The sequence below is a fragment of the Humulus lupulus genome, chromosome X (assembly GCF_963169125.1).
Source record: "Humulus lupulus chromosome X, drHumLupu1.1, whole genome shotgun sequence".
Lineage (NCBI taxonomy): Eukaryota > Viridiplantae > Streptophyta > Magnoliopsida > Rosales > Cannabaceae > Humulus > Humulus lupulus.
The window spans coordinates 208,256,600-208,272,473 of NC_084802.1; the positions used below are offsets into that span (position 1 = coordinate 208,256,600).

General features: G+C 43.0%; 1 protein-coding gene across 1 annotated transcript; it reads right to left on the minus strand.

Moving 5' to 3' along the window:
- Positions 1–3,408: 3,408 nt before the first annotated feature.
- On the minus strand, positions 3,409–3,855 carry LOC133806683 (uncharacterized). The gene has a single exon (XM_062244779.1). The coding sequence runs from the start codon at positions 3,853–3,855 to the stop codon at positions 3,409–3,411; it is 447 nt and encodes a 148-aa protein (XP_062100763.1).
- Positions 3,856–15,874: the final 12,019 nt, after the last annotated feature.

The following is a 15,874-nucleotide window of genomic DNA, read 5'->3' on the forward strand; positions in this document are numbered from 1 at the left end:
AAAACTCCTACTTTCTTGAGAGGCGACCCACCTCTAGGTTGATATAGGTGAAATTCTTACAACATCTTTGCTACCTTTAGAGATGCTTGTTACTCTTAACTAAATTTCATTAAAAGCCTTAGGTTTAACCCTCACTTCGGTAGCACCCAACATGAACTCACCCTTGATGAGACTTTAGATTGTTAATGGAACGTCCCAATTTCCCTAATAGGGCTTAGCGCCTTGATTAGGGGGTCAGGAGGGTAATAATTGAATTAATTATGTGTTTATGTGAGTTATATTATAATATGACTATGTTTGCATGTTTATGTGTATTAAGTATGCATGTGGGCCCGTTTCTTATTAGAATGGCATTTTCGTAATTTTGACCCGTTGATGACATATTTGTAAATATATGCATTTTGTGATTGATACCACATCATTATTTGGATTTATTTGGGTTACTCGGCATGAGACGATCCTAGTAAGCAAGTTAGCGGTGTAGTCACAACGGGGCAAATTACTCGGTTTGGGGTGAGCCTAGGGGTATTTTGGTAATTTAGTACATTATCGTGATTTATCGGGTAATGAGAATTTATTTGGTGATTATTTTGGTATATTAGAATTAATTGGGAAATTATGAGGGAATTTGAAGATTGATGAGAAATGGAGGAGAAAGACCTTTTTGCCCTTGAGAACATTAAAGAACAAGTGTTTGGAGTAGGGGCAATTCACCCTTTTCATGCCAAGGAAGTGACTTAGTCATTAGAACTCAGTAGAAACTAAGAAAAAACCATAAAGAAACCCTCAACTCACTCTCTCTCTCGTTTCTCTCTTGAAACACTTAGGTAGTTTTTTATTTTTAGAGAAGATTTGCTTGGGAATTGAAGGCTTGGAGCTAGGATTTGGAGTAAGAGGCAACTTAAGGTCACAGTTTGGCATCTGAGGTAAGAATTCTTCTTTGTTTTTTGTGGAGTTCTTGAGGTGTTCTTGAGCTTTGAAGCTCAAGATTTGTGTTTTGAGTTTTAGTGAGAGTTTGGGTGAGTTTTTGGTGTCACAATGTTGCTTAAGTTGTATTATGCTGATTTTTGGACTCATTTCTGGTTAAGGTTGGCATTTGGGGTAAGTTTTGATGGATTGAACACGGAGACAATGCAGGAGGAAACCCATAGCTTATGGGTTCACGTAGTAGCGCCCCCTGCCCTAGGTTTGGGCGCCCCTACGCTATACATGGGAGTTTCTGGGGGCTCTCTGACTTGGTTGGGCGCCCTTGGCCTTGCTTTGGGCACCCTTTCCCTATGCCAATTTTAGCAAGCCTCTGTTTTAGAGCTTGGGGAGAACTTAAGGGCTAGGGGGATGATTCTACCACCCCGTTGGGTGGAGGTGGAGGCCCCAAAGGCACGTGATTTATCCTAGAGTTTGTTTATGGGATTGAATCATAATGAGGATATTATTTATGGTTGTGACTAGGTTACCGCTAGTGCTCGGGGCAGGATCGTGCTCGAGGGTCATTTTTATCTATCTAGTGCTTAGACCAGAGGTAAGAAAATTTCACCCAATACGTGATATATGTGATTAGGGCTTGACCTGGTTGTTGAACATGGTTATGACTATGGTTGGAATATTTTATTAGACATGTTAACTGTGCTGTGCATACTTGTGATATTTAATGTATGCTTATCTGTTTATCTGATTGAAAAGGCTTGACTTATAAGTCAAGGACCGCAATAGCGCGTTAAGTGATGGTCGAAAGGCTTGACTTATAAACCAAGGGCAGCAATAGCGCTTTGAGCGCTAGCCGAAAGGATTGACTTATAAGTCAAGGGCAGCAATAGCGCAGGCCGATATAGTTAGGCCTAATCAGGAGCATGGTATATGCTTGACCGACCCTATGGTCGCTTGGAAATTAAAGTGTCAGGTCTACTTGGCCAGCCCTAAGGCTAGTTATATAGAGGATAGGGCAATAGGCCCCGGTATGACTTTATAGTCACTTATCCTAGGCTAACGGGCCCCAATGCGACTCTATGATCACTTATCTAGGGCAGCGGGCCTCGTTGTGACTCTATGGTCACTTATCTGAATTGAATGCATGCATGAGTAGGGTTATTACTGCCAGGCATGCTAATTATGATTTTGTAATATGTTTTTAACTACTTATGAGCATGTTTAAGTTTTCTTGCTGAGCCTCGGCTCACAAGGGCTATGTGGCGCAGGTAAAAGGAAAGGGAACCATTTCCATTAATGTGCAATTCTGAAGCTCTGCAACACCATTTTGTTGCAGAGTACCTGGGGCAGTGCGTTGATATAATATCCCATGTTCAGCTAAATGATCTTGGAATTACATATCCATATATTCTCCACGCCTATCAGATCGCAAGATCTTTAACGTTTTACCTAATTGCTTTTGAGCCATTGCAAGAAATTCTTTAAACTTCTCAAATATTTCAGATTTCCTATGCATTATGTAAAGACACGAGTATCTCAAGTAATCGTCAATGAAAGTGACAAAATACTCATAACCACCCCTCGCTTGAACATTCAGTGGTCCACAAACATCTGAATGAACCAGCCCTAGTGGTTCTATGACCCTTTCTCGTTTTTCAGAGTATGGACTCTTGATCATTTTACCCTCGAGAAAAGATTCGCAAACAGGTAGGTCACCCATTGTAAGTTCCCTCAAAGGCCCAACCTTTGTTAGTCTTTTGATCCTATCATATTTAATATGACCAAGTCGGAGATGCCAAAGTTACGTTATGTTATCGCTATCGATCTTTTGTCGTTTGGCAGTCTGAGATCTAGCTACCTTAAATAACTTGTTATTAAAAGCAAATGGTTCGATAGGTCGTAAAAGGTATAGTTCGTTTTCCATACACCCAAGATATATTAAAACTTGTGAAAGTTACAACAAAATTTTGTTGATGTAATAAATAAACTGAAATTAAATTCCGACTAAATTTTGGAATAAAATAAACATTATTTAAAACTAAATATTTATTTCCAAAATTTAGACGAGCTTGTCCTCTTACTTCAACATTCACAACGCTCAATTTCTGACTCTAAGCTTCAGCTCGCCTTTCTTTACAGAATTATAATCTTCCATACAGAATTATAAACTTCCAAAACATATGCATCCAAGACAAAATATTGACAATTACCTTGGGTTCCTCTAGCCTTGAGAGTTGGGCAATCTTTTTTCCAATGCCCAGTCTCCTTGTAGTGGAAACATGCTCCTTTGGCTTTCTTAGTAGTGGGTTTTGCCACAGCAGGTTTTGCAGTAGTTGTGGCCTTACCCTTCTTGTTCTCTCTCTTATTCCTCTTGTTTCTCTTCCAGTATGAAGCTAAGTTAGCTTCTCCAGAAGTGACCTTAGTAGCTGCAACAGGCTTCTTGTCATGTCCCTTACTTGGTCCACAATTGATACCTTCAAACATTTAAAGCTCGTTCATGAGTTGAGTCATTCCGTACTTCAGTATGTTCAGTAAGTAGTTGGTGGTGAATGGAAGAAAATTGGGAGCAAGAATAAGCCCCACTTGAGTTTCCTTGTCTATGGTGGCTCCGTGCAATTCTGCCTCTTGAAAGTAGTTCATCATCTTGATGAAGTGATCACGAATATGCATTCCAGGCACCATCCTGGCATTAGCATACTTCTTCGTTGCCTCAAAACGAGATTGTCCAGTTTTGTGTCCAAACATTTCCTGAAGCTGCTCCATGATTTCATAGGCAGTTTCTACATCCTCCAGCTTTGTCCTAAGCGTGTCCGACATGCTAGCTAGCATGTACGCCTTGGCTTTGTTGTTGGCAGCGAGCCAACACTCGTACTTCTCCCTTGATTCTTTTAAAGATAAATCACCAGGGATGTCAGGGCAAACTTCAGTCATAACAAACTTGGAGTTGTCACCGATCAATACAATGTTGATGTTTTATTTCCATTTGGGAAAATTCTCTCCAGTGAGAAGTTCCTTGGAGAGAAGAGAAATAATGGGATTCGACATAGAGCTACAATTATCAATAAGTAGAAATCAATGCGTTGTTTAACAAACATTTAATCACATAAATATTCAGAAATAGCTCAAACATATCAAATATGCATAGATATGTAAAATACTAAAAAACACATATCTACTATTTCTAAGGTATTTTAACTAGTCATGAATACACGTGTCCCGGTAGGCGAGAATCACAAATTCACTTAGTTAAATAGATTAAAAATATCAATTAATAATAGTCTAAAACTATTATTAATAACCTTCTTGTTCGATCAAAGTGACGAAATCCAATTATTTTGAACTTTATGAGCTAGACCCACGGTTTCAATTATTATAGACTAATTTCTCATAGTCACCGTAGGGATGAGTCTATAAGGGTTTGATCTATAACTATCTATCCTAAGAAATTTAACATTGTTAAAAGTCCAGTGAACACCATCCATAGGGAGACGTAATCAAAGCGTCATAAGGCCCCACTAAACTCTAACCTTGTTAAATTAACGGTGGAGATCAAATTTCAATAATTAAAGCTCATTATTTTAATTTAGTATTTTCCTTGTGAAATTAATAAAACTAGGTTTTTTATATTATTTAAAAATGTTAATACACCTTAGTATAAATTTCTTTTAATTCTAAAATACACATTTAAATCCACTTTAAATATTTAGAATTACTGTGTTACTAATCAATTAATTTAGGTTAAACTAGAATTAACCTAATACAATCAAGTCCAACTTAGGAAAATAGGCCTTAAAAATTTGGGCTTGCATGGAGGAGGGCTAGGTCCAGTATGTCATTCCTACTACAAGGCCCCCTAACTTCCATATATAATGCAAAAGTCAGGAATTTAAACTTTCGTTTCATTGATCGTTATTTAATTGATTAGGTCCAATCTAGTAATGCAAAACAAATGAGCCTTCACAAGTGGAATCACCCACAAGAGATGAATTTAAACTTTACATGTTCAATTGGAACCAAATAAAATCTATCAAGATTATGACCTGTCTTATTTGATCTTTTTCCCATTATCTAAAATAATGAGTCATCACTATAAGTCCATCATCTACGCATAAATTTGCAAAAATGACAATTATAATGATGCACGACATGTTAATTAATTAGATGTGTCTTGCATACAATCTATATGGCATGTTACAAATTTATGCATGTACAGATTTTTTACCAAAATAAATGAATAGCTAAAATAAAATTAATCAATCGATTTCATGAAATCAATCAATCAATTAATCACAATTAATTTTAATTCAATCAATCTTCAAAAATTAATCAAATAAAGATTAATTCAATTGTTCCCATTTGAAAAAAAAAATATTTATTCTCTTTTTAGAAAAAAAATTGCCGAAAAAAAATATTTACTTGCACAAAATAAATATAATTTATTAAGGAATTAAAGATACAATTCCAAATTTTTTTTTTTAATGCCTCACTTATATGAAAATATGTTAACGTCAGCCATATTCAAAAGAAAATGCCAAAAAAAAACGTCAGCCACATTTCCTTTTTTTTTTCTTTTATTTATACAATATTGTTTACCCAAAAAATGGCTGTTGATGACGTGGCAAAGATTTATCACACGTGGTAGAAGTGCTGTTCGACTATCGACCAGAGGCATACAGCTTCGTTAGGGCTTAACTTTTAGATACGACCAGGCTGGTCGTATAATTTGATTTGTTTCCTTCTAAGATTGTAATCTTATAATAATTGCATTGAATATTTCATCATTATTACCTTGATACGCGATTATTAAGGAAAGATATGGCCCATTGGCCCATGTAACCCTCATTGAGCCTATAAATGTGCATGAAATAACTCAAGGAAGGGACTTTTGATCCCTGAATCTTTTTGCTAAGATAGAGAGGGAAAGAGAGCTATAGTGCAATTATTCATCGTTTCATTGTATTTCTTCCAAGGTTCATGAAACTCAAGAACCCTAGTTCTTTGATCACGGCTTTGAGATTCAATATTAATAATAACACTAAGTGGACGTAGGTCATTTTCATTCTTTGGGGCCGAACCACTATAAATCCTTGGTCTTTTCTTCTTTTCCATTGGATTAAATTCTTAATTGTCGTTTTATCTTTTGTCGAACATTTGACTCTGTGTCGTTGGCCAAATCAAGGGTCAACATTCTGGTGCTCTCGTTGAGAGTTTGACTAAAAACTGTGAGAAAATCTACTGGCAAAAACATCCAAGAAGACTGGACAGGCTGTTGGCGCTGCAACATCCCAACCTCCTCCCTCAAATGTGGCTGAGAATGAACCACATTTGGAGTTTGATGAGGAGGAGATAGATTCCAAAACACTGAGGGAAATGCTAGGGGTATTGCAGGATGAGTTGGCTAATTTGAGGGCCAATCAGGAGAATGTTGCGGAGACAATGGCGCTGCAGCAAAGAGAAATAGAACGCCAGCGCCAGGAGCTGAGTGAGCGGCAGACGGAAATGGATCGTCGGTAGAGGGATGCCATGGCCGCCCTTGAAGCAGCCATCCAATTGGCTAGGAGTCAGGCTACGCTAGCCTCCCAGCCAGATCAGTCGCCGAATGTGCCACCTCAAAGAGGTCCGAATCCTAGCCCCCCGCTCCAGCCAGCAAGCCCTCAAAGGTCGGAGCAGCCGCCTATGGCTCAGGATGATGTCCCACCTAGGGATCCTAAGCAACAGCCTCCATCTCAGGCTGGTCGAGGCAATCCCCAATGCCCATGGCAGAATAGGGTCGGGCAACCGCCCCGTAGCCCTAGACGCCCATAGGATGAAGAGCTGAATCTACCGAGCAGGGGGCAGCACCCTTCTGCCAACAAAAGGAGCATCGAGTCAGGCTCTGCGGTCAGGGGGCCCCCACAGCATAACAATGCACGGGGACCCAATGACTAGCGCAGGCCTCCCCCTAACACTCGTGAAATGCCAGCCCGAGGAGGAAATAGCGTGAACAGCCAGTCACGCCATAGTCAGACACAATTCAGAGATGGCCATGACTATAATGAAGCCGATTCCGGCAGAAGAAATGCTGGTAAAAAAAACGAGGAAAGAGGTGGAGGAAAAAGCCCCCCACCAAGGGAAAATAGGCCAGCTAGCCAGAACATTGGGGGCAACCCAGCCAGCAGAACGTCTTTAGTCGGCTAGGAGCTAGCGAGCAAAGACGTAGAGACGATGATTTCAGGGACGTACTTAACGACCGCCGTGAGAGTCACGATGAGTACGCTCCCCCAGCACCAGTGGCCCCATCAGTCCTAGAAGCTATTCAGGCTCAGATTGATGCCATGAACCAGGCGGTACAACAACCGGTCGGGGGACGAACGTCCCATATTGAGTATGATAGGAGGAGGGGCACCCCTTTTGTACAGAGGATTGCTGCGGCCGAAACCCCCAGTAAGTTCAAGATGCCAACAATGCTGAACTTTGACGGGTACAGAGACCCAGGATCTCACGTTAATAAGTTTGAGATACAAATGGATATAGAAAAACTGTCGGAAGATGGCCGCTGCCGGATCTTCCCTGCGACACTGTTTGACACCGACCAGGATTGGTTCTTCAAGTTCCCTCCTACTAGTATAGTATCTTGGGAAATGTTCGTGAAGGAATTTTATGGATAGCTCTACGTGGGTCGCGTACACCCCACAGAGGCCAACCAGCTGGTCGAGATACGCCAGAAAGAGGGAGAGCCCTTGAAAGAATATGTCTAACGCTTCATGCGAGCAGCAGCTGGAGCCAAGACAGTGGGCGATGAAGGTAAGATGATGGCTCTAACTGGTGGGGTTAGGCGCCATTCACCCCTCTGGAGTAGCCTCAGAAAGAATGGGGTAAGAATTACCCAAGAGTTTTTGGATCAGGCTGATCAATATATCAAGCTCGAAGACGCGATTGCCAACGAAGGGAAATCGCCAACAAAAGACAAGGGGCCCAAGGAAGAACCCGCCAAAGCTCCCAACGGGTCGGCAAAGCCCAATGGAAATGACAAAGGCAACGGGAATGGCAATGGCAATGGTAGGAACGGTGGAAAACGGGTGAACAATGAACCCTCAGCTTCTGAGAGTAAACGCCCCAAAGGCAATCGATACGAGCCGAGATTCACCAACTACACGGCCCTTGTCAAAAGCCGAGCTGAAGTCTACCAGGCGACCAGCTCAAGCGTGCCTTACAAACGACCCGCAACTATAAGGAAAGATATCTCCAATAGAGATACGACAAAGTTCTATCGTTTTCACAATGACTACGGGCACGACACCAATGAATGTAAATAGTTGAAAGACGAGATTGAGTTCCTGATCAGGCAGGGACATTTAAGAAGATATGTGCGAGCCGCAGGAGGGTCTCAGCAAGAGGCTTAAGGTGGCAACGAGTAGGCGCATGCACGCCAATGCTCGCCACCTCTATAGCCAGATCCTATGGCAGGCACTTTACTCACCATATGCGGAGGCCCACATCTTGCAGGAGACAGTGGGAAGGCAAGGGAACAATACGCTCGAACCCTACGCCACGACCAGGACATCGAGATGATGAGTGTGGAGGATCGAGCACCAAAAAAGGCTCAAACTGAAGAGGAATTGATAACCTTCTCTGAAGACGATGCCCAACACGTGCGATTCTCACACTCCGATCCGCTGGTCGTAGACGTATAAATTGCCAACATGATGGTGAAGAGGGTGTTGGTCGACATAGGAAGTTCGGTCAACATCCTGTACAAGTCTTCGCTGGAAAGAATGAAGCTGTCCGTCAAGGACATGGAGCCATGCAACCAAACCATCTATGGTTTTTTCGGTGAAGGGCTCGCCCCAACAGGGTCGATTAGGCTTCCAATTACAACAGGTACTGCACCTGCTAATAGGACATTACTCACTACTTTCATAGTAGTTTATTGTCCTTTAGCATACAATGCTGTAATTGGGAGACCAACTCTGGTCGACCTACGGGCCGTCACTTCAATCTGGCACCTTGCCATGAAATTCCTGATAGACGCAGAGGTAGGATGCGTATTGGGAAATCAGAGGGAAGTAAGGGAGTGCTACAATGCCTCAATCACCAAGGCAAAGAAGGGTGTATCGAGAGACGTTCCTGGAAAAGAGTTGCAAGTGGAAATTGATGCTCAGGCCCACTCAGGTGATAATGTCACCAAATAGGGCGTTGCCGAAAGTGAGGATAGAGACTTGGATCCTCGCTTTGGGGGTTTTGAGGAAGAAATAGGACCCATCGAGGACCTTGAAGAGGTTCAACTCGATGAAGAAAATCCGACCAAGGTTGTGAAAGTCGGTAAAAACTTAGAGACAACAACAAAACAAGCACTGGTGGAGTTTCTAAGGAGGAACCAGGAAGTCTTTGCCTGGTCGCACAAAGACATGGTCGGAATAGACCCTGAAGTCATCAGCCATGTCCTAAATATCGACAAGAGTTTTCCACCGGTGCAACAAAAAGAAGGCTGCTCGATAAAGATAGATCAAAGGCCTTAAAAGAAGAAGTCGAAAAGCTAAAGGAGAATGGGTTCATCAGGGTGGTGTTTTATCCATCGTGGGTTTCTAATCCCGTGCTAGTTCCCAAGCTGAATGGCAAATGGCGAACATGCATGGATTTCACAGACCTCAATAAAGCCTGCCCTAAGGATTGTTTCCCACTCCCTAGGATCGACAACCTAGTCAATGCCACTGCAGGGCATGAGATTCTCTCTTTTATGGATGCAACTCTGGATATAATCAGATTAGTATGCATCCCCCTGATGAGGATCACACTAGCCTTCAGACTGATACAGGGCTTTACTGTTACAAAGTAATGCCCTTCGGTTAGAAAAACGCTAGTGCGACTTACCAGCGACTAGTCAACCACATGTTCAAAGAGCTGATCGGGAAAAACATGGAGGTCTATGTTGACGATATGCTGGTAAAGTCAAAGAAGGCAGAAGGGCATATAGAGGATTTGCAGGAGTGCTTCAATGTCTCTAACAAATATCAGATAAAGCTTAATCCCCTTAAATGCTCCTTCGGAGTAGGATCAGGGAAGTTCTTGGGATTTATAGTTAACTCAAGAGGAATTGAAGCCAATCCCGAGAAAATCAGAGCCCTAATCGATATGTAATCACCAGCAAAGATTAAGGATGTTTAAAGTTTAACCGGAAGAATTGCCGCTCTTAGTAGATTTATTTCAAAATCAACAAGCAAGTGCGTCCCATTTTTTAATCTACTTAGAGGCAACAAGAAATTTAAATGGACGGAGGAGTGCGAGCAGGCTTTTCAAGCATTGAAGACTCACATGGCGCAACCACCCATCCTGTCAAAGTCGGTCGATAAGGAAACTTTGTTCATCTACCTGTCGATCACGGAATATGCTGCTAGTGCCGTTTTAGTAAGGGAGGAAGAAGGCGTGCAGAAGGCTGTTTACTATGTAAGCAAAAGGCTAATTGGAGCAGAACAGCGGTACCCGCCCATCGAGAAACTAGCCTATTGCTTAATTTTGGCCTCAAGGAAATTGTGGCCTTACTTTCAAGCACACCCAATCACTGTTTTGACCAACCAGCCTATACGGCAAGTTTTGCAAAAACCAGAGGCTGTGGGTTGATTGTTAAAATGGGCAGTCGAACTTGGGCAGTTCGATATCTCTTACTTGCCGTGAGTAGCAATAAAAGGGCAAGCCCTGGCTGACTTCATTGCAGAGTTCACCAAACTTACAGATGGCGAGCAGAACAAAGAGCCGGAAAAGCCTGAGTCGCAAAACCGACCTCCCTCATGGAAGTTATTTACGGACAACTCTTCCAATGAGCATCATGCAGGGGCAGGGGTGATCCTGATTACGCCTGAAGGGCATCGTTTTCACTGTGCAATCAGGTTTGACTTCACTGCTTCCAATAATGAGGCTGAGTATGAAACATTGCTCGCTAGGTTATGATTAGCAAAGGATATGAATATAAAGGTGCTCGACATCTACAGTGATTCACAGCTGGTGGTGAATCAAGTCATGGGAGAGTACCAGGCACGAGGTTTAAAGATGGTTGCCTATTTAAACAAAACAAAAGATCTATTGGCTCAGTTCGACAAATACACCCTCCAGCAAGTACCTCGCGACCAGAATTCCAATGCTGATGCTTTAGCCAAATTAGTAAGCGCGAAGGATGCTGATACTTTGAATATAGTACCGGTAGAATGACTATCTGTGCCAAGCATCCAAGCAGAGGAGACCACTTGGGTGAACAAGGTTTTTAAGGATTATCTGGACAAGTTTGTGATTGTATTCATCGACGACATCCTAGTGTACTCTCAGTCAGAGAAAGAGCACGAGCAACATCTATGGTTGGTTCTACAGCGGTTGAGAGAGCATAAGTTATATGCTAAGTTCAGTAAGTGTGAGTTCTGGTTGCCACAAGTTACAATTCTGGGCCATATTGTTAGTAAGGAGGGGATTCTGGTTGACCCAAGTAAGATTGAGGTGGTCAAAGATTGGCCTAGACAGAGTAATGTTCCTGAAGTGAGAAGCTTTCTGGGTTTGGCAGGGTATTATCGGCAGTTTGTTGAAGGGTTCTCTCCAGAATAGCTACGCCATTGACAGAACTGACAAAGAAGAAGACAAGGTATGCCTGGACGGACAGATGTGAGAACAGTTTTAAGGAATTGAAGCGGCGACTGATCACCGCGCTAGTGTTAAGCTTGCCGATAGAGAATGAAAAGTTTGTGGTTTACTGTGATGCATCCAGACAGGGTTTGGGGTGCGTGCTGATGCAAGCTGGTAAGGTAATAGCCTATGCATCAAGGCAGCTAAAGGAGTATGAGTAGAGATATCACACACATGATTTGGAATTGGCAGCGGTGGTGTTTGCACTTAAGATTTGGAGACATTATCTTTATGGTGAGAAGTGCAAGATATACACCGACCATAAGAGCCTAAAGTATTTCTTTACTCAGAAGGACCTGAACATGCGCCAGAGGCGGTGGCTGGAGTTGGTTAAGGATTTTGATTGCGATATCCTATACCATCCTGGGAAGGCTAATGTAGTGGTTGATGCATTGAGTCGAAAAGGCCCAAGACAGTTGTTTAGTTCGAGGCAGATATCTGACAAGTTAGCTGAGGAGATGACCAGAGCAGGTATAGAGTTGGTGGTCATTCAGTTGGCCAACATCACTCTTCAGTCTACACTCCTTGAGAGGATCAAGGAAGCGCAGGGGAAAGATTCCCAGATGAGAGGTCATAGGGAGAGTGCCTTAGTCGGAGCGACTAAGGACTTTTCCATTTCAGAGATGGGGTTACATAAGTACAAGGGTCGGATTTGTGTTCCAATGGATTCTGATATCTGGCGAGAGATCTTAGATGAATCGCATTCCACTCCCTATTCTTTGCACCCAGGTACGACGAAGATGTACCAGGACTTGAGAGCTCTGTATTGGTGGTCGGGCATGAAGAGGGATGTGGTGAATTATGTGGCCTAGTGCTTAACTTGCCAGCAGGTTAAGGCTGAGCATCAGAGGCCAGCGGGTTGCTGCAGCCTCTGGAGATTCCAGAATGGAAGTGGGAAGATATCACTATGGATTTTGTGGTTGGTTTGCCGAGGACTGTAGGACAGCATGACTCGGTGTGGGTAATTGTGGATAGGTATACTAAGTCCACCCACTTTTTTCCTGTTAGGACAACTTATACTGTGGAGCAGTATGCTGAGTTGTATGTGAAGGAGATTGTTCGACTTCATGGGGCTTCGAGGTCGATAGTATCCGACAGAGACCCCACCTTCACTTCCAAGTTTTGGTAGAGTCTGCAGAAGGCTATGGGCATGCAGTTACAGTTTAGTACCGCTTATCATCCTCAGACGGATGGACAGTCTGAGAGGTTGGAGGATATGCTGCGAGCCTGTGTGTTAGATTTTGGGGGATCGTGGAGTAAGTATCTTCCTTTGATCAAGTTCTCGTACAACAACAGTTATCAGGCGACCATCAGAGTGGCTCCGTACGAGATGCTTTATGGAAGGAAGTGAGAGGAGAAATTTGGGTCTAGAGATGGTTCAGAGGACCAATGAGGCAATTGAGAAGATTATAGCGCGTATGCTCGCCTCCCAGAGTCGACAGAAAAGTTATTCAGACCTGAAACGCAGGGGTGTGGAATTTTAGGTTGGTGATCATGTGCTCCTTAGGGTTTCACCCATGAGGGGTGTGAAACGGTTTGGCGTTCGGGGCAAGTTGAGCCCTAGGTTTGTTGGCCCCTTCGAGATTATGGAACGGGTTGGGGAGGTAGCTTACAGGTTAGCGATGCCTCCAGCTTTATCAGGGGTTCATGATGTTTTCCATGTATCCATGCTCCGGAAGTATATGTCAGATTCGACGCATGTTCTAAGTTTTGAGAATCTGGAGCTTGATCAGGATTTATCCTATGAGGAGAAGCCGATTCAGATTCTTGATCGAAAAGATAAAGTCTTGCGGAGGAAGACCATCGCCTTGGTGAAAGTGCTGTGGAGAAATAGCGAGGTTGAGGAGGCGACATGGGAACTTGAGTCGGAGATGAGGGAGTGGTATCCCGAGTTGTTCAGGTAATTTCGAGGATGAAATTTCTGTAAGGAGGGGATAGTTGTAACGACCCGAATTTGCTAATAGGGCTTAGGGCCTTGATTAGTGTGCCTGGAGGGCAATAAATGAATTATTGTGTTAATATATGAATTAATGTGAATATATGATAATGATGCATGTTTAGTTGAGTTAAATGTGCATGTGGGCCCCGTCTGGATATTAGGGGTATAAATGCGATAAATGCTATATATATGTGATATGTCTGTGCAGCACGATCCGAGACAGTCTTGGGGAGCGGTTAGCCAGAAAGTCACAACAGCGTTGAGATTCCAACTCGGGGCGAGTCGAGGGGTAGTTCGGGTATTAGATGTGTTATGGGGTTATGAAAATAAATATTTGGAGATATATTTGAGGATAGAATGTCTAGGAGGGAATATTTGGGAAATTTACCATTTTGCCCTCGGGGACGTTTTGGTACCCCGAGCCTTGAGGTAACCACATAGATTAAGTTAAATAAAACAAAGTAGAGGAATATTTGGGAAACTTGGAGAAACTGACATACACTTTCCTTCTTAGCTGAAGATAGCTTTCATCTTCCTCTCTCTTTCACTCTCTAAGACAAACTCAAGGAAAACTTGGGGGAAACTAACTTGAAGCTAAGGGATTGCAGCTGGGGATTTAGGGGAGCTTGAAGCTTGGAGCATAGGGAATTGGTTCTGAGGCTTTATCCAGTAAGGGTAAGCTTTAATTATAAAGGTTATGTTTAGAATTGCTGCTGGTTTGTTAGAGTTTGCATGTTAGTTAAGTTTGATCTGTTCTTGAGTGTTTTAATTGAGTTTTGGAGCAGATTTTGATGGGTTTTGATGTTGATACTGAGCTGGATGCTTGTGTTGATTATTTGGGACTGTTAGATAAGCTTTGGGTGAGTTGGTTTGAGGAAAAATGCAGGGAAGATGATGAAAATTCTGGGTTTGGAGGTGAGGGCCACGACCTTAGGATGGGTACGCCGCGGCCCGTGTGCGCGCGCGACCATGGGAGGTCGAAATGCTTGAGGCGCGCTGCGGTGCTTGGTGATGCGCGTCGTGGCCCATGTGTGCTCCAGGGAGATGCTAGCCTCTGTTTCGAGGCTAGCCTCTATTTCGAGGCTAGCCGCGGTGCTTGAGGATATGGCCACAGCTCTTAGTGCCAGCTTGTGTTTTTAAGGGTGTTTAGGCTTGGGAACTCAATGGTTAAGGCTCAGGATGGATTTTATCACCCAGATTGATAGAATTCAAGGTCCCAAAGGTTAGGGTTATGGCTCAAAGTTATTTATTGGATTAGAACTTGATGTATGGATATTGTTAATGTGTTGTGACTAGGGTTTCGGCGAGGCTCAAGTTAGAGGACTGTGCTCGGGACATCGGTGCTCGGAGAGCTTGGAACTCAGGTAAGAAAACCATTGTTCCCATAGAGCTTGTATGCAGGGCTGAGCCCAATGTGTTTGAATTGCAGGGCGTAGCCCTTTGATTTTATTTGCTAGTATTTTATACTTGTTTAATATGCTATGAGTGCAATTATGTGAATGATCGGCAAGAGCCGGGAACGGTGTAGGCCGAGGTCGGCAGGGGCCGGGAACGGCGTTAGGCACGTTGAGTGCAAGGCCGAGTACGGCAAGGGGCCGGGAGCAGCGTTGAGAACGTAGAGTGCGAGTTGCCAGGGCAAGTCCCTAAAGGATACCTGGGATATCCTCTCGGTGTAGACCGCGAACCCAGGGCCTGGTAAAGTGCCTAGGACGGCTAGGCCTTATGTGTTTAGCCTATTGATGGCCAATTTGTATACTTGGTGTATGTTTTGCATATGTTATCTGTTTGTGGGTTTTCTTGCTGGGCTTCGGCTCACAGATGCTCTGTGGTGCAAGTAAGGGTAAGGAGAAAGCCAACCAACCATGAGTGTAGCAGGCATGAAGCGGCGTGTACATGTTTGGCCAGCCTAGCTGCCACAGCCAGTGGATTTTGGGAGATGTTTGTAAATAAACCTAGATTTTGTCGTTTAGTTGACTTGGTTCAGTTTATATGTTGTAAATATTTCTAAGCTGTATTTTGGGATCCCAAGTGTTAAACTTTTATGATTTTCAATGAAATGGAGTTATTTCTAAAGTTTTTCCTCTGTTTATGGCTTAATTACACTATTTGACCTAAAACCTCGATTAGCGAGTTGAATGGATGTTTTTAAACTCACTTAGTAACGACTCTAAGGAAGTAGGGCGTTACAGATGTTATAATAAAAGGCAAATATTATAATATCAAAAGGAAACCCTTTACACCGCGAGCAGTCTGCTCGGATGTAATTGTTTGTTAAAAGAAAAAAATAGCTGCCGCGCAGCAATAAAAATTATATTGTCTTTACATCACGACCCGTAGGCCGTGTACTTGAAAGATTAAAAAGTAAGA